This window comes from Neodiprion fabricii, chromosome 1, assembly GCF_021155785.1.
Source record: "Neodiprion fabricii isolate iyNeoFabr1 chromosome 1, iyNeoFabr1.1, whole genome shotgun sequence".
Lineage (NCBI taxonomy): Eukaryota > Metazoa > Arthropoda > Insecta > Hymenoptera > Diprionidae > Neodiprion > Neodiprion fabricii.
In genome coordinates this window covers 39,158,362-39,180,858 of record NC_060239.1, presented here as the reverse complement: position 1 = coordinate 39,180,858, position 22,497 = coordinate 39,158,362, and the positions used below count along the sequence as shown (strand labels likewise).

The window sequence follows — 22,497 nt, the reverse complement described above, 5'->3', positions numbered from 1 at the left end:
TTTTGAAATCATGAAATCTGATTTATGCAAAGAAACTGACGAGAGCGGCTAACTAACCCTTCGTATCAAATATAACATTGGTATACGTATAAGGTTGTGAAAAGTCAGTCGAATTGGCATAAATTACGGATGGTTAAAAGAGATCGTCGAACTTGTGACAAGATTTAATGCGAATTGAATGCCGACGGCTTGCCGTCCGTCCGAGCGACGCCCTCAGTAAATTCGGCAATTACGGTTCCCTCTCGCCTTCGGCCGATCGTCGACCTTCGTTAGCAACCGACAAACAGAGACGAACTCAACTGCAACCTCATAACATCAAGCGTATACGCGTATCATACCTATATACAGTTTTCAGAACACTGCAGCAGGATCGTCTTTGTCCTCTGCCGAGGATTCGATTACACAGGTCAACATTTTTTAATGATTATCTTTATCTCGAGTTTATGTTTAAATGGACAAATTTTGATTCTATACACCGAATAATAAACAAAACCGTCATTTATTACCTATATAAAGTTTGATTTTGCCTTTTACACGGTCATAAATAAGTCTTGAAAATTTGGGTTGCGATAGTATAAGCGGCGGGTAGTGGCACGTTTAAATAAAAAGCAAACTTTATCTGATAAAAGTATTTTTTCTTTTATTACTTACCTGGAAGAAATCATAAATTTGACATCTAGAACTCAGATTGAAAATTCGTGTTGACCGATGTTATAATTGAAATTGCATATAGGTGTTACCTTATACCTGTCTGGTCTCAAATGCCGTAGCTTATCGCGGCTTCACCCCCATCCAAATTTAATGTTATTACATGAAAATTCTATTAGGGCAAGACAATCTTGCTCACAGTGGAGAATATTTTCATAAATATGGTTAATATTCGATATAACCTAAAATCGGCGACCTAGTAAGCGTTCGAATAAGTGTTCGCATCCCCTTCCGAATCGGCTTACAAATATCGTTGTATCTCCAAAACTATTGATCTGGTTGTAACGAAATATTGCCTAAATCTTGGCCAGACGTTGTGCCTATCCATGGGGAAAAAAGAAATGGAAATCGGTTCGGTAGTTCTGGAGTTAGAAGCGAACGCACGGAGGCAAACAGAGAGACGTCGAGTTTTATACGCCCATCTAGATATACGATGTATTCCCAGTCCCTGGAAGTATAGCGACCGACCAACGCAGCTGGTTTCTTGTTGTTAGGCAGGCGTATAAAACTCTCCCCTTCCTCTTCCACCCTCTTTCATTTTTCTCTCCCGAACTTATTGTTAACCACGTACATACATACATACGCTGGAGTACATTTAAAAGAAAATCATTTAATAAAAAATGGTTTTCCAGTAATGATCCAACGTATTATATTATATCAATATCAACGAATGAACGTTTGTATATTTTTTGTACCATCTTCTAAGAAGTTACTCTCCCGTCCGGCCCAAATAATATCCCACAGGATTTCCATGTATTACATCGAATGATATTTATTCATGGATAATAGGCTTTTACATTTCTTGACATTACGCGTCTTATTACGAACTGACGCCCGTTAATAACGACGGCCATAGAAGGTTGTTTGTTTAAAGAGGCCGTTTCATACACGTATGTGTCTAACTTGTCCGTCGGACCTTAACCTAACTATTTTGCAGTGAGGTTACAAAATTTTTATCACCATCTCGGACTATACATATAATAATGTATGTTGGAGATTTCAAAGTTTTTCTTGTCACACACTTGACACAAAGAGATAATCTTTGGTCACATGTATAATACGCTTAATTCCCAGATGTATGATACTTGTATTGTGTATATAATAAAAATATACGTATAATAGTGTATATATCATAATTCGGAGAAATCTTTATTAATTTCATCCGAATCCGTGACGCGTGTATAATCTTGTGCGGCAGGAAATTAACTCGTGACTCATATAACGAGATCGTATTTTTACTGGATGAATTTAGGTTCGTCACTCTCCGAGGCATACTGTATATATTTATACATATATTTAGCAAGCAAACAAAGATGCTTCAGTGTGTATTCGGACTTCGAAAACCGTTGAATTATAAGGATTTTCTGTTTACCTGCCTTCCCTCTCTCTCTCTCTATCTATCTGTCTATCTATCTATATGTCTGTCTGTCTGTCTGTCTAACTCCTCTCTCACACACTTCCTTTCTTACACACCAAAAATATGTGGTTGAATGACATGTCACAGAACTTTAATGCTGCGACAATCCTATAACACGATGGATACCTACGGTCTCGCTTATGGGTTTTTGTTGCTGCCTTGGTGGGATGAGCGAGTGCCGGCAGGAAGAGAGAAGGAAAAATATCACGCATGCAGTGCAATCTCTCTCTCTCTCTCTTTCTCTCGAAACCGCTGACGCATTCACTTGTATTCTTGCACATGCGTGTAGTATCGCGTGTGTTGTAACCATACGATGCACTTTTCCGCTGCACCAACCAATTACTATAGGTATGTATAACGCGTGTATGTATGTGTGTATTTATGTTTTCGTTGCACTAATGTCTTTCGACCCGTTTCCTTGCAAGGGTAGCTTTTCTCCCGCTCTCATTGCGTCTCTCACCTACCTATCCCATATAAATGTATGCAGGTATGCGTGCGTGCGTGCGTGTGTGTGTGTGTGTGTGTGTGTGTGTGTGTGTGTGTGTGTGTGTGTGTGTGTGTGTGTGTGTGTGTGTGTGTGTGTGTGTGTGTGTGTGTGTGTGTGTACCTATATCTTATACCCATGTTGGGAATGATGAATCATACCAAACGAATAAAAATCGATAATATACCTACACGGTGCTTGATTTCCCGGGAATCTTCCAAATATATATATATATATATACATACACACACGGACATATATATTCAGCCATATTTGGTAAGTAATTCGAGTGTGCAAGATAAAATTTGATTATTTTTCATCAGTAGAGGGCCCTATATGTAAATAAATATTTCTTATTTAAATCATTTCGATTCCTTACTTCGTTTTCTACGTAAAATATGATGTTTGGAGCCAGAAAATACAGTTTCTAGTTTCCATATTTTAATTTTTTAAAAGTACACTATACGTACGTAATTTGTAATTTTTAATACACATTTATCAGGGCCCTACTCATCAGCTTTTCTCAACGTTTATAATTACATTTGAAAATTCTTTAATTTTTTTTAATTTAATCCATATTGTATAACTGACACATTTACGTCTTCCTGTATAACGGACAAGTTATATATGATTATAGACGTTGTAACAATAATAAAGTTCTAGTATCGTACAAACGGTACAATAACGCGAGTAATCATATTTGGTGCTTTTACCGTAATTCGTTATATACAGGGCATAATTAATAATTTGGTGTGAATGGGTGATTATATGAATCGCGATAACAGAACGGCATTATTACATGCGGTCTTATCGCTTTATCGTGTTAGCTTCATAATAAGCGAACGTTTCTTATTTATATATTGTCGTACAACTTGGCAACGTATCAACTTATAAGGTATGCGGATACGATTGTGTCGATGTAATAAAATACAATTGACAATGCGTGAAATGAAAAATATTTCTGACTGATTTTCGGTATAATAATATTATTCATACATGCATGTATATATTTGTTTATTCGTATACAAGGCAGAAACATTTTCAAGAGAAAAATGCTGTGTGTATAATGTATCTGCGGAAGACATAATTAGTTTATAGTGAAAATTTGAGATTGTAGACGAAAAATATTACAAAAACGGATGGAAACAGTGCGACCCTAAATATAATACTCGCAACACAAACGGGCCGTGTCTTTTTGTGTTGTTTAGGTTTTTCTCGTCGAGGAGGCGAGAGAAAGAGCAGAGCGGTGGAAGAGAGAAATAAAAAAGGAGCGGGGAGGGGGGTGGGCAGAGTAGAAATGATGGAAAAATACCATGAAAGAAGAAGAAGCAGAAGAAAAACAAGAAGAAGAAGAAGAAGAAGAACAACCCCGCGCCCCGTGGTGTTTATTTTTAGATTCCCGCCGGAAACGCAAGCCGTGCACTGCAGAGTGGCGTCGCGACGACGACGACGACGACGATGATGCCGCCTAATGCAGCAGTAGCAGCAGCAGCAGAAACAAACATCACAGCTTGTCCAGACTCTCGATCGACGTCGCGTCGCACTGCGGTACTCATGGAATACGAAAGTGCCATTAACGCGACGGCCACAATGCTAAAAATAATCGATGCATCGATTAATCGAGTCGAAAAAAATTATCTAACACGACTCGATTGAATCGGTCAAAATTAAACGATCATTCGATTATCTTGTATTTTTTTGAAACGGTGAATGTGAAACCAAAATCTGGTAAATTTCAGTATGTAGTTTTCATAGCGGAAAAGTTTTCCATTTTCTCTTGGAACATTTTTAGACCGATCCCGTTACGTACATCTCGTTTGTACATTTTTTTGGCACGTACAACTTTTTTTTGTCAACTTTATAATGAAACCAGTCTAGAAATGTTCTAAGTGTAAAATAAAAGTTTTGAGAATTTTTTCTGAATTTTAAACAATGTTCTCTTCAAAATCGTTCTCAATATTCTAGATATTTAAACGGTTGAACAAAAAATCGAAAAAAATCGGGGTATTGTTTTAAACTGAGGACATTTGCAGAGACTTTTATTCAAAATCAAAAGAATTATAACGTACTTTGGATAATAATTTTTATAAAATAATGAATCATGCATATTAATTAAAAAAATTGAATCTTTCGCCAATGAATATAAAAAATACACATTTATTATATTATGTATAATTATTTCATTCGACGCGCAGTGTATGAAATGTGATGATAAATGATCTCCACTTATGTCCGACAATCATCCTGCGGTATAATTTGATCCTTCACTTTTTGTTATAATATACAATTGTTATCGCAACATTTGACACGATAAGTGTGTAGTAAGTATGTACATTGTGTACACGGAATTATTTAGATATTTCGATGGCAATCGATGATCGTTGTCACACTCGTGCAAGTGCGTACAATTTGACTCGCATTCCAGTGCCACTTCTTATAGCAAAAACAAATAAATTTGCAAGAAATTGATATTTATTTATTTTTAAATTTATTTGCTGACGAATAAATTGATAAACGCAAATGTATTAAGGAGTTAAAAAAGTGGTCCAAAATTACACGCTGCGTGAAATAAAAACTCGATAATAAGTATCGGACGTGTTATTTATGATATTCATGAATCGGAACGTTATTACTTATCTAAGTTTAAAAACATCGTAAATTGTAGATGATTGACCTATACTTTCCGGCGTACATAACACTTCCGTTTCTCGAATTGGATATTAGACAGTTTTTTTTATCGATCGTTAACAAACTTTCTTTTATAAATGTTGTATGTTATTTTTTTATTTTTTTTGCCGTTTTTCTTTTCACAAGTTATCGTGTCAGCCTCGTTTATTAGCTATTTATTTATTATTACTAGATCCCTATATTACAAGTATACTTATACAAATCTACTAAATTTGTTTTCATTCGAATAGAGAGGTATAATAATATTGTACGAGTTCTAACCTTTTCGTCTTTTATTATTATATCTATAAAAAGAAATTCATATTGTTGCGTTTGCAAATAAAAGTCTCACCTAGGTATTGTCTAGGTCACCACAGTGATATATTTCACATGCCACTATCAGTCGTGCAGCGTCGTCTAATCGCCTAATCGCCAATCGCTACTCGGTTTTTTTTTTTTTTTTTTAACATCGCTTGCTCATGCTTTCCAGCAACGACGATTTATTGCCGGCCAGTTGCGCTACGTACTATGCATATTCTATTATATACGATGCATTAATATTTACCAGAAATGATTACATATTTTAAGTAAAAACTTTCGTACAGATGCACTCGTAGTGCAGATCAGTGAACAGTTGAAACGTCTCGAATAGAAATGTACTCTCCCAAAGTGTGGAAACTGTTTTTTTTTTTCCCCGGATTTCAATCCCCGAAATATTGTTTCTTATTTCAACGCACCGCGTGTAAATAAATTCTGAAAATAACTGGTTTTTACTGAAAATACCAACATTCAGAGTGGTTTCGATTTTTCTTTACATGTGTATAAAAAATTCTCGAAATATCGAGACACGTGCGTATAAAAAATTATGACCAAGGATTTACGTAATCCAGTTGTAAAAAAAAAAAGAAAAGGAACGAAAAAAAAAACGGTTCTCGCCGTGCGTGAATAACATATGATAGCTATAATTAAAGTATTCGTTGATTATCGTTTCAGATATAAGACTGCAGCTGAACGAGCAGCTGAGATGTCTCGACGTTCGAATGGAGGCCCAGGTCGCCCTGGTTGCCGAACTCCAGGACTTTTTTCGACGGAGAGCCGAGCTCGAACTCGACTACAGCAAATCCCTCGACAAAATGGCTCGAGCTATTCAGCTGAAACACAAAGAACAGAAGCAGAAGTAAGTCTACGAATACTACTATAAAATCGTACAACGGTGCACATAAGTATGATATACAAGCTGCAGGAAAGAAGAAACAAAAGTAACGAAGTGTCAAAAATAGCTTTTGATTTAAAAATTTGATTAGTAGACAGTTGAAAGAATGAGTAAACAAATAAATAGATAGTAAGAAAATGGTATCCAAATGTATGGAGAGATAGATAGATATAGGTAGATAATTTATTATGTTCATAGCGATATTGGTCAAGTACCAATTAAAGACAGAAAATTAATACAATTATTACAGTTCGTAATAAGAAAAAAAAGATAAAGAAACAGAAACAGCAAGTAAGCAGACAGAAAAAAAATATAACTTAAAATAGGTGAAATCAAAAAACAAAATACAGAGCAGATGTTAAAGTAGATTACAGTGGAAAGTACAAATAGGAATGAGATGAAAAATATAAAATTAGAGTTAGAGATAACGGATAGAGTTAGTTTAAGAGAAATGAAAAAACACGAGAAAGAGAGAGGAAAAGAGCAAAGGAAATTCGTTCACCGAAGTAATAATTTTAATTCATGTTTTTTGTTTTGTCTTTCAGAAGAGAACAGTGGCCTCTGTTCTCCAGCTTCGCCTGCTGGCAACAGCTAGTCAACGAGACAAAGTCTCTGAGCAGAGATCACGCTGCTCTTTCGGAAGTTTACAGCACCCATCTCGTCGGGAGGCTGAACCAGGTCATGGAGGACGTTCAGCGCATCAATCGCCGCGTGAGTCTCGACTAACCGCACGACCCTTAATACGTTATACCTAGTACTACTCTATCTAGGTATATCTATAGTAGGATAGCTACGACAATGCGAGGCGAAACCTACGGGGCACAGCGTTTATAGACCCAGGGAACGAATTTAGGTAACATCTCACCCTCTTACCGTGAGTTTTATTTAAGGATGTTTTGATGGCAGGACAAGAATATATACCACACGACGTTCTACTTGAAATCACTGACACTGTAATAATAGTCATCGCTGTGCTTGCGCTATGCGATCGAGTTACTTGTACAATATATTTCTAGTCTATTGTTCGTTGCTGTGTTTCAAAGTTTTTATGGAAAAATATAATCTTATAACTTTAGTTAGAATTTTACGACTGTTTTTGAAAAATTTTGCAATTAACATTCATACCAAATGATTCTTTGGTTATTAGCAACGTACAGTAATGCCGAAAATTGAATTGACTATGTATAATTGATGTTATAAGCGAAAGTTTGACGACGACGACGGATTTAATCTTCAGAATGTGTCATTATTACACAGTGCTCGACTGATGATGGTTAATCCTCAGGTCTAAATACCGCGTCGAGTGTGATGCTTGATACACGCGAATTTAGCACGTCTAAATTTTGAAAGAGATGGATGACACGACACGCGTTATATACTGTATACAATAACAAACGGATGTAATCTGAATAAATATTGACGAGGACGATTTGATGGTTGAGAATTTTTTATCGTCACTACGGGCTTAACGATCGGCACGAGTAATTGAAGTATAATAAATTCGAACCGTTGAAATATGGCGTACAAGATTTCGACCCTCTATACAAAAAGAATCCGTAATCCTTTTATTTCTTTTTTTCTTTCGGTATCGTTATTATTAAATGGTGCAGTTCGGTCTTCTTTTTGTAGCCTCTTCACGACATGTGCCTATAACTGCACCAGCGTGTGTAAGTATAATAGGCAAAAAAAAAAAAAAAACGACTGGTATTGATGGCTCGTTGGAAATAAGAAAAATGTAGAGTATGTATAAAAAGAAGGAAAAGAAGCGCGTCTAGCTCGAGTCCGCGATTAAATTGTATTATGTATAGGTATATATATATATATATATATGAGATTTAAATCATCTTGTCATTTAACTCGGGCGTAACGATGATTGACAACAACTTTGAGCTTTTCTTTACGCGTTGCAGTGTCGCGACATCGGGTACGAGACCCACGAAGAGATTCTCCGGGTTCTCCATGAACTTCACACAACGATGAAGACCTATCAGGCCTACCAGGCGGAGTCCAGGCAAGCCGAGACGAAATTACGGGTCGCTGAACAGCAGAGGACTAAACTCGAGGTCGCCATTGCGCCGCCGGAAAAACTTGCCCGCAGCAAGAAGTACAAGCTGATCGAAAAGGAAGTTAACAAGGTGAGAGTTGTGCGTTTGTAAAACTGCCTAGATAATGTATGAGAAAACGTTAATTTCTGATGCAGCAAGAGTTCTCGTGTTATATATGGTGTCGTGTTTGAGACGTTACAGGAAGTCGGAGGGAATAATGCATTATGGGTATTTGGGTTATAAGTTCGTTTCGCCGACGGCAGGATGTCCAAATTAGGTATTTGCGTCATCTGCGTGCCAATTATTATCCCCACTCTGTGTATGTATTACATAAGTACGTGTATATAAAGTGTCTATGTATACATATACCTATTGTATGTCAGAATATATACGCGATGTGGACAACGGCGACGACTCGTTTTTGTTTCCCGGTCGTCGCGACGTCGCGCTTCGTGATTATCGTTCATCTCTACATAATAGTTACTATGTTATATGGACTAAACTAGCGGCCGCGAATATTTTTTAATGATTTTTGCGACGAAACTATTCGACGTAACCACATGCTCTCCCGGACTTTTTGGTAGTTCTCGTCGAGAGCTTGAAAAATCTTGACCGTAACTTTCTTCCATTTGTAAGGGTTTAGTCAGCGTTAGGCGTGTAAATATGTGATCCCGTTTCGCCTTGGCCTACAAATATCTTTATGTCACTAAAATTATTCCCTAGTAGCGTAGCCATAAGTTGAAAAAATTTAAACAGACTTTGCGGGGAGTCTTTATACAGAGCCAATACGCAGAATCTTTCCTCACAGCAACTTATGCAAGATTTCAAATAATGCAAATGTGGAAGTAGACACGTCGTGGCAGCAGTTGCAGCCTGCAGGCAGACTTATCTCAGAACGCTACTGGGGGTTTTTCTAGGTATTTGTAACGAAATATAACCTAAAACTTGGCCAGACGTTGAAGCTATCCACAGAAAAAAAAAATCAAAGTTGGATCGTTAGTCTTAGAGTTGTAAGCGAACGTACGGACAGACAGACGGAGACACGTTGAGTTTTATATATACTTAGGGAAGAAGAAGTGCAGTTCAGTTCTACCACCTCTGCCACCGTTATGATGATCTTTATAGATATAGGTATATCAAACTCTCCATGAATATACTTAGACAAGAAAGGGTATGGAATAGCGCCCGAACTATCCCGTGTCCTATTTTCAAAATTCATCCCATTTTTCTCGTTCATGCTAATTGCTTTCTGTGCATCTGTGCAGTCAACAAAAACATCAGCAATAATAATAATTATTATAATAACAACATGGAAGGGTCCCGCAGGTAAAAATAATGACGTACACCACGTACGATTAACCTGCAGTCCTGAATACCTCATATTAAATATATAAATTTTCGAAAAAGCTATACAATGAGCTCGCGAAGATTTATTTATTTACCTTGTCCGCGTTGTTTTACGTACTTACACATACCTTTGATTTTACACGGTTATTCTTCGTGTCTAAATTTCATGATTTGATTTATATTATCCCTAGAGTTCGACGATGTTTATGCTCGCCTTTGTCAAACAAATATCACTTGTCTGTGTGAGATTCCTGATTATCGGGTACAGTCTCGAGATTAGTTTACAGTTTCACAAAATAAGCATAAAATTTTGTGTACGCAAGTTGTCATGTACGGTGTGTGAATGTAGTGTGTACAGCATAAGAGGCTTCTCCGCTTCTTTGCCAAGGTAGTAATCAGCTAGGCGTGGCATTTATCGATGTCTGGATGGCGCCGTTTGGCGGAGGCATTTGCCTTTTTTTTGCACTTAATTTCAAAGATCATTCGAATGTGTGTGTGTGTGTGTGTATGTGTACGTGTGTTACGTATTTTCGTTTTACAATTTTTTCTCCTCATCGTTTCTTCTATTTGCCTTAATCCTGAAGACGTATTAAACAGACCTTCATAACAGATTCAAACATCTGTATGTTTTTTGCGGCGCCCACAAACTTACTGCGTGGAAAAATAAAGAAACCGGCCGCAACGCCGGCCGCAAAGCTCGATCAGCAAAGCAGATGGCACGCAACCCGATTCTCGTGGAGGAGGAGGAGGAGGAGGAGTATGAGGATAAGGTGGAGATGGAGGTGGAGGTAAACGACGACGCGTGTGTCGCTGCCCAACGGCTTCCCTTAACACATCAGCTATATCCGATATCACTCGAGCTTTATGCTTACCGTATATAGACAAAAAAAAAAAAAAGATTGACAAGTCTTACCCTGCTGTCGGAATAAAATCCAAGGAGAGTAGAAAATAATTAAATTAGAAGGAAACAAACGTTCATTCGTTTATCACGATGTTTAATATTCGAATTAAGAGAAAAAAAAAAACACCCACCCTCTTTGATTGACAACATGTACAAACCAAATTTTCGTTACCGTCATAACGGATTTCGTTGCATTATGTGATTTCAGAGAAAGGCCAAGCATACCGAATCCAAACTGAAAGCTCTGAAGGCGCGGAACGAATACATCCTTTGCCTCGAGGCCTCGAATACGACGATACACAAGTATTTCGTCGATGACTTGTCCGATCTCATTGACGTAAGTCCCAAACTCGGTACCATTTGATGAATAATCGCATTATTTATTAATACACATTTTTTAATGTATAGATCTCCCCTGGGCAATTTAAGAATTCTTTACATTTATTATGAGAATTTCGATCGCTGTATTGCGGCGACTGTTTTCAATTTGAAAATTCAATTCCCAAAAGTTGAATATTCAAACGAAGTAGAATTTTTTTCCCTTACCACTTGACAGTAAAGTACTAGTTTATAGCGTAGTACAAGGTGGAGAAATTTCACTTACTTTATACAAAGTTATAAAGTGTTCTGCCTTTTCTTTATTTGAGAGGCCTGAACAGAATTTTTTTCTAATCTGATAATAATAATAATAATATATTTTGAATGTAATAGTCAAACTCACCTATCTAAAACATCAACAACAATCATTGTTTTGTTGTTGAACAGTGCATGGATTTTGGCTTCCACAATTGTGTTGCAAGAGCTCTTCTAATGCACTGCAGTGCAGAGGAGGGTAGGCAAAGGTCACTGCAGCAGGGTGCTGAACAGTTGGCTGCATGTGTTGGGTCGCTTGATTCGAGGGCAGACAAACAACGGTTTCTCGAATCCCATCACGTGGCTTTCATGATTCCAAAGAAGTTTGAATTCCAGGGTCAACGTGGCGATGAGGTAGAATAATGAATTATGTATTTTGTTCTTTCTCTCTGTTTCCTATTTTGAATGATGTGAATTCTGGCTTAAGCCGCATTAACGATTATATTTGCAACCAGAAATAGGAGATGTATATTTATTAATTAGGTGCCTGAGCCGGAACTGCAGAAAGTTCTTCACACGGAGATGGAGCAGAGGCTCACGCAATTGCAGCAGCGCGTTACATCACTGCGCACAGAGTCTGAAGAAGTTTGGAAAACTCTTGAGACCGCAGAGGCCAGTCTGCTCGAGATGCTCACTGCAAAAGACTACGATTGCTCCAGGTACTTTGGTGAAAACGCTGTCCCAACTTCCAGGCCACCTGAGACTCTTCAAATAAAACTCAGAGCCGACAGACAGGAGACTGAGGAGTTTTACCTAACGGTAAAATTTGGTTGTTTTCATTTTTCAACATCTTATCAATACTGTGTGTTTCAGAAATTGATTCTGGTAATATGTATTTTTCTGAACTATAAAATGACGATCATGTTCATCGTGCCTCGTTTTCATTGCTGTTCAGAAATTCCGCGAATACCTTCTGGGAACCTCGAGGATAGCACGACTTGATGCAAAGCAGGAATACATACGCCAAACACTGCTCGACGGATCAGCATCCAGTCCAAATCCGTCAATAACGGCGAATAAGCAAAAGCAAGCTAGACGAAAGCGAATCGGTCGCTTGCAGATGAACGGTCAGCCAAAATTGTTTGGTGGTTCACTAGAAGAATACTTGGAGAGCACAAACCAGGAGATACCATTAATTGTGAAAAGTTGTGTCAGGGTGATAAACCTTTTTGGACTCCATCATCAGGGTATATTCAGGGTGTCGGGATCACAGGTGGAGATAAACAACTTCAGGGAGTGTTTCGAGAGAGGCGAGGATCCCCTTGCAGACGTAACTGACGCGTCGGACATCAACAGTGTTGCTGGGGTTCTTAAACTTTATCTTAGGGAGCTCAGAGAACCGCTTTTTCCTATCATCTACTTTGAGCATCTGATGGAACTTGCCCAGCTTGAATCCAAGCAGGAATTTGTACTGAAGATGAAGGAGCTCATCTCCAGCTTACCTCGACCTGTTGTCATTGTAATGCGATATCTCTTTGCATTTCTCAATCAGTGAGTCCTTATTTTTTAATACAAGCCTTTGGTTTTTATGTTTCGAACATAAATGATAAAATTGACGCATTTTTTGCTCCTCCATTAAACTAAACATTAAAAATCTTTCAGCCTCTCAGAATTCTCTGATGAGAACATGATGGACCCTTATAACTTGGCAATTTGCTTCGGACCAACGTTGGTCCCAGTGCCTGAAGACAAGGATCAGGTCCAGTACCAGAATCAAGTAAACGATCTAATAAAGAACATCATAACATTCTGCGAAGAAATATTCCCTGATGACATTGGAGGAATTCAGTATGAGAAGTACATCAGCAGAGAGCCCGATGATGTGTAAGAAAAAATATATTGCGCACAAGTAACGTAAGTAAACTACATGCAGCAGAAAACACAATATATATTCTGCTTTTTAGGGAGGTAGGCGACTCGCCAACAGACCAGGTTCAGGAAGATATGGATTCTGAAGTGTATCCGTCGGAAGATGGTAAGTTCCAACAGTACTTAGGAAGCAATTTGTACTTCGATACAAAAACGATTCTGTTTCAATTGGTGACATTTTTGAGGCATAAAGTTTCCGGAGACGGTTCTCCTGAACGGAAAGTTTATTCTAAATTTAAAATTAAAATAGAAACTCAATCATACTGAACGTCCACGGTACATCTTCTTTATTTTCGTGTGCAGAATCAGAAAATCTGGAAGCCACCGCGCAGTTTGACTTTAACGCTCGGTCTGCCAGGGAATTGAGTTTCAAAAAGGGTGACACACTGACGCTGTATGCACAGGTTAGCAATGACTGGTGGCGTGGCGCTCTGGCAGGTCGTGAAGGACTAATACCTGACAAATACGTAATGCTCAAGATAAAGTGAGTAGAAGACTTAAATCTATCACGTCGTAATTTTGATACACACCGTGAGGAAAGGAAGTTTAATCCAATGAAAAAACTATTTCTGCATTTTATGCCTTTCGTTTTTTCTTGCTTCACCCCAAATGCAATCCTCGCGTCTTTTTGAAGGGATGAGGACAAGGACCGGGATAAGGAACTCCTCAAGTCTTCCAGCGAAGAATCGATGCGAAGACGAGCATCCAGCTCTGCAGACAGTGCACTTTCCAGTGGAAATTCACCACTTTTAGGCTCTAGCTCAACTGGAATAGGATCAATATGCACAGCCAACACCAATGGCACCAATACTCAGCAGCAGCTGCTGCAGCAACAGGAAGCAAACGCTCTGGTACCAGGAATTGCTGTTTGTGTGACGAGCTCGCAACCCATCATTAGCCGAGAGGTATTGGAAACCACCGTATAGCAAATAACGAGCCCTTTTTCATACCTGTCACTAAACGATAATTTGCGAAGTTTCCTGTTTTATTACTGTTGTTGTTTTTGTTGTTGTTTTTGTTGTTTTTATTCATACTGTTGGTTGTTTTTGTGTCAGGGCGTCGTATCGTGCTTACGCAAGTCGAATACTCGTTCGTCATGTGCTTCAATTTTTGTCGGCGTTTTGCATAAGTTTTCAACAATTCGCTTGACTATACTGACGTTTATGTATTTGAGTATACAGAAAGTGTATGTTTCAACTGCCATAACAAATTTTACCATATATTTTATTTCGAGAGTTTATTGACTCAAGACTAAATGACATAAGCAAATGACAGTCCAAAAAACGGTAGAGACATTGCATAACATGAAATGTGTTTCGAGGAGTGCATGAACGCTTTAAAGTATATCTGAATGATCGGTTTAAAGTATATCGTATAATGTATATCGACTTTCACAATTAACGTGTGCAGTTGGAACTGTTGCTTGCTATACACACTTTTTGCACCTAGCACCTGCCAACTCATGCCCTGCCTAGTTTGATCGCAACCAATTTATAAATTCAATGTTCTTCACAGCTTGCTTTAAATTTTTTAATAGTTCATATATATTGAGGTGTGCACAACAAACTATACAATTATACAACTTGTACGATACATAATACATGTTGTAGCCACGAAAAGACTGACTAAATTGAAATTAGAGCCCACCTTGAGATCTCCAATGATCTGCATACGGAAAATCTTGGGAGAGAAGGGGGGGGTTTCGCATTTTAATCTATATACGTGTTGTAACTATTTTATTACAGTTATAATCGGGATTTTAATCCGGAGATGAAATACGAATACTTTTACCTTAATATTATTAAAAATATAATCCCTTTGATTAAAGATAAATAAATACAAATAATTGCTTTAACGTGAGAAGAAGAAAAAATTTGAGTGGTGTGGGATAGGAGGAAAAGAGAGATGAGAAGAGAGGAAAAGCGGGATCATTGAGTAAAAAGTAAATTGCTCAAATTCCATACATAGATTTAGAGTTGTAGTAGTACACTTGGACTTGTACAATAATGACTTTTGTAAATAAAATATAAATACAAAATACACACATTTGTTGATGCATGTGCCTTCATCTCTTGTCTTCTTGTGCTGCCTCAACTATTATAGTAGCATAAACACGAGTATTTCTTTCTGTGACTGTTTTCAGTGGTGTTCTATCACATTCTGCTAGATATGTTGACTGTAAATTGTAATGTAATGTAATATTGCTCTTAAGTGTGTCTGTCGTGAAGTATGACACTGTACTACATAGATATCTGCAATCACATATTGCTGTCATATTACATATCATAATCGTTTTGTTCTAAAAATTCACTATTGAGAATTAATCGTTATAATTTCTGGGTTGGTTGTTGTTTTTACAGATTTACGTTTAATTTTTCGGAAGTGTTTCTCCTCGTGCGGCTGTTTGTTTTTTTTATCTTGTCGTGATGATATTGCTATATTAACACATTAGAAAAAAACATTTTAATGAAAACAAATACAAAAAAAAAAAAGAAACCTACTGCTGGCGCAACCTTCGTCGTGATTGTAATACGTTTTTGAAAAATTCAAAAGATTGCTTATTTAAAATTTAAATATAAATAAAAGAAAAAAAACTACTAAATAATAATACAAACAAAATAAGAAATAACGAAATATCGAAAATCAGAAACTGTGCTGGTTGTCACGTCCCGTGTGCTGCTGCAGCTACTGTCGTGTTTGTGTTTGATTTTACATTGGAGGAGTGTTGATTTGACAGTTCGGTTGGTTTGTGAATCCCATAGAGTCCCGTAGAACAATCTCAGTCTGTTGTTGACAAGGCCAATGGAAACCACGCCGATTGAGGAAGACAGACCTCTTCTATTAGGCGATGGGAATTCTTAAAGATTAGGTGAGTAATATGACGAACATCAAAAACTCCCTCGCTCGATTGTTTACATTTTCCCATCCTCGCACAACGCGACTAACTACATTTCCGTGTTGCCAAATATACATATACGAGATCTCAAAAAAAAAAGAAGTATGAAGCAGTATTATATTCTTTTATCTCTCATACAAGCGATGACAAGCAAAAAAGTGGGGCATCTAAATAATGGCACGAGTTCTTTTTTCTCCAAAACGCAGATCTATGTACACGTGAGAGTTAAATTCGCCTGTACAAAATCATGACAGACTGCTTAAATAAATTCATCCTAACAAAATCCACAATCGGTTAATAAACACTCGCGTAAACAACATGAATCCCGTCGCCGTACCTCGTTAGAAATGACGATTATGCAGTGATCGTGCAATGCGATTATATTATTATTATTTTTTTTTTATTACTCATAATTACACGTTCATGCAATACATTTATTGGCAGCAGTAATTTTGGAGTTGCTAAGTAATGTTAATTTTTCGCTATTAATCTGTGTAGTAAAATCATATTGGTGCATGAATTTGGTACACGTATACTACTTTGATATTAGGTCAGTAACGTGCAGCTGGTACCTCTCAGTAGTTGCAAAAAGTACTCACGGTATATATTCTCAAGTTTAATCAACAGTAATAAGTCGGCCTGACCGAAAATCCTGATAAGACATTGAAGGATGTTGTGCAATTCGAATGAAAAACATCGGAGAATACGATAGCTCTATACCTTTTTTTATTGTATTCTTTATTTCTATGCTATATCCTTTGATGTCTAATCCAAATTTCGATCATCGTAATCGATGCACGGGTTAATGTATCGTGACTGCTTTTTGGCAGTTAAAACTCTATTCCATGCTAAAATAAGGATAAATTGCCTTGGCCAGTTTCTATGGATCTACTATACATGTTCGGCAGTAGTATTGTTGGTCTCCATTGTGAAGTTATTAGTTTGCAATTACATGTTGTATAGTTAATGGTTGATTGGGAGATAAATCTTATGCCTGATCCCAATCGTGGATACACTATACAAAGATGGTCCTATTAGAATGTATTTAATTCTACACCTTACGATTAGATACATTCAATATCTTTTTGGAAAATAAGAGCTAACACAACCTTGAGAATACGCGTAGTGACCGTAATAACATATTTGGAGCAAATAAACTACTCTGACAACAGCTCATAATTAAGCGGCTACCTGCTCAATCTAAAAGAAACAAAATATTCCATTCACATTCTATGTATAAAGACTACATATGTATATGGAAAAGAGTATAACTACTGTATAAGTTGAACTCGATTTGAAAATAACTGGTTAATTGATACTGAAAACAGTACGAAGATTTCAATTCTAGCAATGTATACGACACGTGTCAGTAGCCGAATTGCGTGCGAATTGGACAGTTGTTGGAAATATGTTGGAGAAAATTAACAAGTCCAATTAAGAATTGAATAATGGACACTTTTTTTTATTATACTATTATTAACAAACTAATTACCGTTCTCCTGCTGGATCATTCTTTCTTTTATCCACGTTTCTCTTTTCGTATATCTAATCTGATTTGGTCTAGGGATGTACACGTGCTGTGCCATCAGTACGTTGTGTACGTTGTAAATTTGGTTTCTAACTTTGTTACCTGCCTTTCTTTCGGGGTTCTTCCCATCGCAAATAAAATCTACTGAACTATATTTTTCTTTCAGTGCACTCTATACAACATAAATACAAATCCATGCTATCACTCAGTCCAAAACTAGTCACTCACTCATGAACATACCTACACATCAAAGGTACAAACAAGTTTATAGTTGTGATTTCGACCAAGGTGGCTGGACCAGTCCGAAGAAAATCCTCCGAAGTAACTCTTACGATTAGATTAAGTGTGTAACACGTACACGTGAAGCTTTCTTCGTCACGGGTACGAGCAAATACTAGAATTAAAGAATCATCTTCAAATAATAACTATTTCAATGTTTGAAGAATTGACGAGCAGATAGCAAACAGTCATTGGTTACGGTACAGGCGTTTTTGACAAAGAAAGTTTCACTTACACCTACTATTTCTGCACATACATGTACCTCTTTTAAAAACGGATCCTGGCGCTTAATCTAAAAGTTAACGTCACTCCGACAGGACTCAGAGACGCCTACGAAGTCCATTTTGGAGCCAAGGACCAATGACGATGTAGACTGTATTTCGCTGCCTTCTGACCACTCGATAGAGCTCATTCGACTCACGCCATCAGAGATCTACAACCCAGAAGATCAGTCTGATCCTGTAACAGTAATAGGAGACGATTCCCAGAATCAACAGCTGCAAAATCACAACCCCCATCTCAGATCAGGACACCGTCACCACACACCTGCCGATGAATTGGAAGTGGCAAAACGCGGGGGAGCAAGAAGGCAGCACTGGAAGTCACAGAGTATGAGTGGTGATGTGACAAGTCCCGGTCAGTTGCCACTGCAGGCGAACGTCACAGACGACGAAGACCAGGATGAAGACAGGGAGAGGACCACCTTCTCTGCGAATCGTGAACTCTGGCAGAGACGTGCAACTTCCCAAACCCATCTCAGTTCTGGCCTTCCAATTTCAGGCATCAAGTCCTTCCGGTCCTCCCAGCAAGAGTTCCGTGAAATGAGACAGAAACACACACCGGATCTCGTAATGGACCTTCCACTATCAGCTCAGGACGCTGACAACAAATCTGCGTCTTCCAGCAGCCTGAGTAGTTCAGACGACGAAACAGCGCCCCGTGTTCTTACCCCTCCTCCTCAAACCTCACGTACAGAAGCTGCAACTTCCCCGAATGGAGGCCCTGAGTCGCCAGACATGAGTACAGCTGCAGAGAGATTCGCCAAACAGAACCAGTGTACATTGAAAAAAAACACTAAAAGCAGTGCCGCAACATCTGCATCTGAATTGGGAAGCACGAAGCCTAAGGATCGAGAGACTGAGGATTGTGTAAACTCAGGGGGACAGGACCCGGCAGAGAATCAGGGAATCGTTAGGTCGGCTAGTTCGACTCAAGTCGCTGTGGGAGACGTTCCAACGCCACTTCGCTCTCCGTTGCCACCACGATCGACTCCAATAATCGCAGCCAAATTTGCTGAAATGCATCTAACAGGAGGAAGTCAGGTGTCGTCGTTCAAACCACAAGTTAAAGTGAAACCGACAATACTGAGGAAGCCGGTACTACCATTTCCTCATCCTCATATGAGCCCGGAACTTGCTAGAAAGATTGAAAAGCAGGCACAAAACACCGAACAGGCTAATTGATTTATACAAGTCGTTACGGCCTGGGTTGTCCGCTTCCGTCCGCGATCCCGTCTTCCCGTACCCCAATTTTACATTTTTTTTTCTTTCTTGATTTTTGTCGTCCTTGATTCCTGTTTGAAACCTTTTAAGAACTAATACTTATAGTTAGGTATTTTACTCTCCCTCCGTTGAACGTATTATTTTTTACCAAATGACTCGCTGTTAGACGTTCTAGTCATTAAACTCGAGTAGAAAAAGGAGTGAAAGATAGAAGCGCGAACGGTATACCGTACGTTGAGGATGCATCGAAGTACATTATACAATAAATATTTAGAATTAATAACGAGTTACGATAATTACAGTAGGTTTTAGTACTGTTATATTATTATGCATAATATGCGAACTTATATTAATATGTAGTAACGTTATTAATACGTTATTGAAACGAATTTGCATTTCAGATGTAAGATTTATTTTATCGCAAATTCGTTAAATTACTTTTAGTATACGCTGAGTGGTTAGTAATTGGCTGGCATTGTAATGAAGGGCAATAGTTTATACTATTCAAGTAGATGCTGCGGTACTTGTAATCAAGAGAAAAACTCACGTGGCATAAATGTTTCAAATATAATTATTCCCAGACGAAATTCTTCAAGGTGACTATCTATACGAACTATTTTTCTAAAGAACCAGTGCATCAAATTCTGATATATTCAGATAAAAAACACTATTATAATTTGTCATGTGAAGTTCCAAATTATTGTGCCCGTCAATACCAAGTTGGCCAATTAGTATAGGATCATGAAAAATTTTCAAGTAAATCGTCTTGAAGTCGAGAAGAGAAAAATAATACCTACGTCAGATGTGTAAATTACAAAATTGACTCGAGTTTTTTATTCTAGTTATGCACAACTACGGGAGTATTTTTGACACCTCCTAAAATGTGCTATGAAATCTATGGATATTATTATATCATATTCTCAGTTGAGACGCGTTTGATGTTCCTTAATTTCTTGGATAGAGGAGTAGATAATTACCCTCGCGTTCGTATTTTAACAATAAGTAAAAAGTTTTATCAATGTCGTGATAAGATCTCAATCGATACAGGGACACAAAAAACGGATCAAGAGTCTTCACGGCTCCATTTGGTGGTAAATCATAGAGTCTCGTTAAACTACCACATGACGGTCACAAATTACTTAATCTTTCTTACCTTGGATGAAAAAAAAAGAATTGAAATAATTTTACTCAAATTTTTGCGCACTGCTGCAATTACCGTAATAAAATTTTCCGCTTTAATTGTACAATTTTATTAAAAATTGAAATTGTATGTATATTTTGTATGTTTTATAAATGAGAGATTGAAATTCAAATTCAGTACTCAACATTTCTATTCCGTACGGAAAATGCCACGTGTGACCGTGATGCGGCGTTTTACTGAAATTCTGTGTAATAAGTCAGCCTCTAGGCTAAAAACAATAAGGATAAAGAGATTAAGCGTATCACGCACAAATATTATACTTACAATTAGTATAATAGTCCCTAGGAATAATACATGCTAGATAGAAGTAGATAAGTATTTGTATACGTAATTGCTGCAATGTTCGATGCGGAGTAATACGTTCGATATGTGGAAATGTAGCATTGAAAAATTCGACGATTATAAAGCCGGTTATAGTCTAGGGGGAAATTACAGTGAAATGTCAGAGCACTCATTCAATTCGTCCCTGTGATAACGCAATACATAGACAGTCACGTCATCGAAATATAATATATACAATAATTTGCTGATCTAGAGTTTCAAAATTGGAATAACATTTTTCTGCCTACGAAAATGTATACTCATAAATTTTACTAAAAATTCTTCAGACATTTATTATGCTTCTCGAGTACTAAGAATGCCACACAATATACTCCGTATACCGTACACTATAAACTATTAGTTAATTGTATAACAATAGTGGGCGTCGCGATATTGGCGTACTGTCAATAAACGAATCATTATTATTATATTGTCTTACAACAGCTACATTATACTATAATCATACCGCCCTCTGATAAACAACGTAATAATATTAATAATCCTTAATAACACAAATCACAGTACCTATACTCGTATCGTATACAGCGTAATCGCCTACTCTTGTAAGTATATTCACGAAAAGTGTATTAGTTAATTCATTGACTAATTAATTACTCAATAATTATTGATTATTCGGTCAAGCAATTGAATAAGGTTCAACTAATTACTAGTTGTGTCTAAATTAACAATAGCTACGTTAATAATTAATGATAATTATAACTTGCATACGAAAATACGTTACATGTATTATTATTAATACTATTACAGTTTTTAAATTGAATAATTATTATTAATTGTATAAATATTGTCGTGGGTGCAAGAACTGATGACCAATCCTGGTTGAAAACATACCAAAGTCAGACCCGCTCATTCTCACTCATTCACAGCCCTTATACCCTTCCTACTTTTCATCCCTTCGTCAAGATCATTACCAAAACCAATAAAGACTCGATGTGTTATAGGCTGGTTTATCGGTTCTGCGAAAAGTCTTTATAATATTCATATTTTAATAATTCATAAATTTTGATTAATAATTATCGTCTCTGTATAGTCATTTTTCTACACACCTTGAATTGTTTTAATTGTGATTAAAACTACATACGCATATAATATAAACCGCATTGATTTTAAGTAAATTAATTTTATCATCATGATCCAGTTACTATAATTATTATACATCGTGTTGATGATTTTAAGAAAGTGAGAAAACCTAATCTATATTTATATATGTTATTATGCACCATATTCGTACATACTTGTATCCCTACGATTATCATAAGCCTCGTCAACTATAGTTATAATAATAACAACAATACTATGGATAGTGGTAATAACAAAGCCAGAAATAATTATAATAAACAAACGTACGCAGACTGTATGGATTACTCAACCAGAGAAGTAGCGAGTTGTATTTTGATTTTTACACTTGCCAGATGTATACGAAAAGCATTAGTAGATTTTAAAAATTGTCGAAAGACATTTTTTT

The 22,497-nt window shown here is 37.2% G+C and overlaps 1 protein-coding gene and 1 long non-coding RNA gene across 10 annotated transcripts in view; one reads left to right on the top strand and one right to left on the bottom strand.

Annotated features, from left to right (window-relative positions):
* LOC124182755 (SLIT-ROBO Rho GTPase-activating protein 1-like) overlaps positions 1-22,406 on the top strand; it is a 42,230-nt gene extending 19,824 nt beyond the window's left edge. For all 9 annotated transcript variants that reach the window (XM_046570407.1, XM_046570415.1, XM_046570441.1 and 6 more), the window contains 12 exons: positions 6,270-6,453; positions 7,035-7,200; positions 8,400-8,624; positions 10,991-11,119; positions 11,548-11,769; positions 11,899-12,174; positions 12,311-12,906; positions 13,018-13,239; positions 13,320-13,390; positions 13,588-13,768; positions 13,919-14,189; positions 18,305-22,406. In XM_046570407.1, the coding sequence (XP_046426363.1) occupies positions 6,270-6,453; positions 7,035-7,200; positions 8,400-8,624; positions 10,991-11,119; positions 11,548-11,769; positions 11,899-12,174; positions 12,311-12,906; positions 13,018-13,239; positions 13,320-13,390; positions 13,588-13,768; positions 13,919-14,189; positions 18,305-19,450 (3,689 nt within the window). In that variant the 3' untranslated portion in view covers positions 19,451-22,406. The remainder of the gene's footprint in view (positions 1-6,269; positions 6,454-7,034; positions 7,201-8,399; positions 8,625-10,990; positions 11,120-11,547; positions 11,770-11,898; positions 12,175-12,310; positions 12,907-13,017; positions 13,240-13,319; positions 13,391-13,587; positions 13,769-13,918; positions 14,190-18,304) is intronic.
* Positions 6,277-7,761, bottom strand: LOC124182892. Its single transcript, XR_006870883.1, has 2 exons — positions 7,615-7,761; positions 6,277-6,427 (listed from the first exon to the last, which is right to left on the bottom strand). It is a non-coding gene; the product is annotated as an uncharacterized LOC124182892 (long non-coding RNA).
* Positions 22,407-22,497: the final 91 nt, after the last annotated feature.